Source organism: Priapulus caudatus, unplaced genomic scaffold (genome assembly GCF_000485595.1).
Source record: "Priapulus caudatus unplaced genomic scaffold, Priapulus_caudatus-5.0.1 Scaffold259, whole genome shotgun sequence".
Lineage (NCBI taxonomy): Eukaryota > Metazoa > Priapulida > Priapulimorpha > Priapulimorphida > Priapulidae > Priapulus > Priapulus caudatus.
The window spans coordinates 255386-258905 of NW_014577320.1; the positions used below are offsets into that span (position 1 = coordinate 255386).

A 3520-nucleotide genomic window follows, 5' to 3' on the forward strand; every position below is an offset into this window, starting at 1 on the left:
CATCCATCATCCATCCATGTATATATCATAATATATATCACATTAGTATATATTATAACGAGCACGAATGAAGAGAGAGAGAACGACCATGCCATTAGAGAGACGATAGAGAGAGAGAGAGCAGAGAGAGAGAGAGAGACGAGAGAGAAGCAGAGAGAGAGAGAGAGCAGCAGAGAAGAGCGAAGAGAAGAGACCGAAGAGAGAAGAGAGAGAGAGAGAGCCAGAATGAAGCGAGAGAGAGAGAGAAGGAGAGAGAGAGAGAGAGAACGAGAGACGATGAGAGAGGAGAGAGGCAGATGAGAGAGCACGCAATTGAGCAGCCAGACTTGATGAGAGAGAGAGAAGAGAGAAGAGACCATGAGAAAGAGCGAGAGAGAGTAGAGAGAGAGAGACAGAGAGAGAGAGAAGAGAGACCAGATTGAGAGAGAGAGAGAGAGAGAGAGAGAGAGAGAAAGAGAGATTACATAGAGAGAGAGAGAGGACCAGATGAAGAGAGAGGAGACCATAGAGAGAGACCGAAGAGAGAGAGAGAGAGAGAAGAGAGACCATTGAGAGAGGAGAGGAGAGATGAGAAAGAGAGCAGACCGGCATTAGGAGAGAGTCCATGGAAGAGAGAAGAGAGAGAAGAAGAGAAGGAGAGAGGAGCCAAGTAGAAGGGACGTAGGAGAGGAGAGAGAGAAAGAGAGAAGAGAGACCGAGTGAGAAAGAGAGAGAGAGAGAGAGAGACCATAGAGACCATGAGAGGAGCAGAAGAGAGAGAGATGACCGATAGAGAGAGAAGAGAGAGAGATGAGAGAAGAGAGTAGAGCAAGACGAGAGGAGAGAGAGAGAGAGACCATAAGAGAGAAGAGACGAGAGACGAGAGAGAGAGAGAGAAGAGAGACAGAATGAGCCATAGAGACGAGCGCCATAAGAGAGAGAGAGGAAGAGAGAGAGAGGAGACGCATGAGAGAAGAGACCGATCACCATCGCACAATAGAGAAGAGCCATGAGAGAGAGACTTTATGTTTAGATTGCCCATTGTACACGCCATCCCCCCACCGTCAATAAGTGGGGAGTGCATCCCCCACTCCCCCCCCCCCGCCCTCGTCTACGCCCCTGCTATACAGATATATATATATATATATATGATTATATATATATATACATATATTTTACTACTACAGGTCGAGAACGAGGCAATGGGACACAGCAAGACATTTTGCTATAACCAGGTGTTCCAACCTCTGGCGACACAGGAAGAGGTATTCCACAACTGCGGCATCACACACCTCATAGACATGGCCGTGAACGGGTGAGTGAACCACTTGTTATAGACATTGCAACGAATGGGGGAAATAGACCACTGGTCAACATGACATTGGATGGAGGGAGCAAACCAACTGATGTATCAGTAAAGAAAGGGAGGGAAACATTCATGTGAAATACGTGAGTTATGTTGCGTTGGCGCAAGCATGTTTTATGAATGCGTAACATATGCGTGGAGTGTATTTTTGGTGGTTTCTAGGTATTCTTGCACGACGTTTGCCTATGGCCAGACTGGCTCGGGAAAGACCCACACCATAACTGGACCGGTGAACAACGTAAGCGCATGCATATTATATCACACGTCACGCGTACAGTATACTATACCTTAGAGCGGCTTGTGATATATATATAGAGAGAGAAAGAGAGAAAGGGGGAGACAGGGAGAGAGGGACAGAGACACAGAGAGAAAGAGAGCGAGATAAAGAAAGAGGGAAAGGGTGAGAGGGAGGCAGCGAGAGAGGGGAGAGAGACAAAGGGAGAGAGAGAGATATCGCGCACGAGAGAGAGAGAGAGAGAGAGAGAGAGAGAGAGAGAGAGAGATATTATATATGGTGCAAGGAAATTACCTACGGTATTAATATTTTGTCACCAATAAACACAGAAGTGATCCTTTAACTGTAATATGTTTTAGAATCGAGAGGGACCAGAATTTGAAGCTAACTGGGGGCTCATACAACGTTCCTTCCTCTACCTATTCGATCGGCTAGAGACGCGACCTGGGATCACTTACGTCATCAATGCCTCCTACCTGGAAATCTATAACGAACAGGTGATGTCGGTTATTGTCATAGCTGTAATCTTTTAGCCGTTTATTTATTTTTTATCTTTATTATCTATCGCGAACTACACGACTTTCTAAGATGTAGAAAATGTTACTTCTATCTGTGAAAAAAAGGTTAGTCTCGTCAGTGAGTGATGTATGTCTAACTCTCGCCCATTATTCTTACAATATAAACTATGGTGATCTCCCATGCGAAGATGAACGATGTTATGCGTTTATAGAACACACATATATATAAAATATATCTGGCACTGTGATGTCCAACCGTTTTCTCAGCACATCATACACGAGAATATTTAATAGGTATAGTAATATCATTTTATGCCATCAGACCAGGCGGTGTGCCGTGTTTTTAAATTTTTGAAGCCTCTTGAGAATTAGAACGTATCTGGACTAATATAGACAGCATTGGTATGTAGGTACTGGATCTGTTGAACCCAGCTCAGAAGAGGAGTTTGGCGATTCGCTGGTCTAAGGAGAAGGGTTTCTACGTGGAGAATTTATTCGTGGTGGAGTGTGAATGCCTGGACGACCTTCTCGCTGTGCTGGATGAAGGTACACGACATGGCGCGCGCGTGTGTATCTCTCATAACCTCGCAAAGACTAATCTTCGCAGTCCAATGAGCGGCGACGAGGAAGGAGAGAGAAAGCAGAACGAGTCGATTAATTATTGCACATTTTGTGTCGCGCGCACGATAACTGCACGAGATTTGTGAATTTAAAAAAGATTTCCCGAATTTGGTGTGTGTCTGTAGCCGCACTAATTTTAGGTAAAGGTAACTAACGTACGCTACGGCATTCCGTTATGTCTGCTTCCAAATCAAGCCCAACAAAAATCGCCCATAAACAATGAACCATAACAGGGTGGTGCGTTAGTTAGGCATCACGCATAATCGCCCGTTATACTCCCTACTTTCTCAGCATACGGTATTTTCGGACGAAACATCTAACGTTAACGCGAGACGAAACGTTCCATGAAAGATATCGCATCACACATAATCGCACGTGCCCCCGTAAATATACTACCGACATTGTCAGCATACGTTGATTTTGGACGAAACATTTAACGTTAACGCAAGGCGAAACATTCGTTGCAAGCGATCGAACGTTAAAATTTTCGAAACGCAAACGAGTAAGTACACCTTGGTGTCACTCTCTGCATGCTCGCCTCCTGCCCCTGCTCCGTACAGGGCTGAGGAACAGACAGACGCGGTCGAACACGTACAACGAGTACTCGAGCCGCAGCCACAGCATGCTGACGCTACAGATCGACATCCACCTGCTGGACCGCGACGACGACAGCCTCTCGATCACGAAGCATGGCAAGCTGAGCTTTGTCGACCTCGCAGGTGATGCATGGATGGATGGATGGATGGATAGATGGATGGATAGATGGATGTATGGATGGATGGATGGATGGATAGATGGATG

General features: G+C 45.7%; 1 protein-coding gene across 1 annotated transcript in view; it reads left to right on the top strand.

Moving 5' to 3' along the window:
- The window catches only part of LOC106808188 (kinesin-like protein KIF12), a 9997-nt gene that overhangs the window by 2749 nt on the left and 3728 nt on the right, over positions 1 to 3520 (top strand). The window contains exons 4-8 of the mRNA XM_014810790.1: positions 1167 to 1294; positions 1508 to 1583; positions 1940 to 2077; positions 2509 to 2644; positions 3280 to 3438. Of these exons, the coding sequence (XP_014666276.1) occupies positions 1167 to 1294; positions 1508 to 1583; positions 1940 to 2077; positions 2509 to 2644; positions 3280 to 3438 (637 nt within the window). The remainder of the gene's footprint in view (positions 1 to 1166; positions 1295 to 1507; positions 1584 to 1939; positions 2078 to 2508; positions 2645 to 3279; positions 3439 to 3520) is intronic.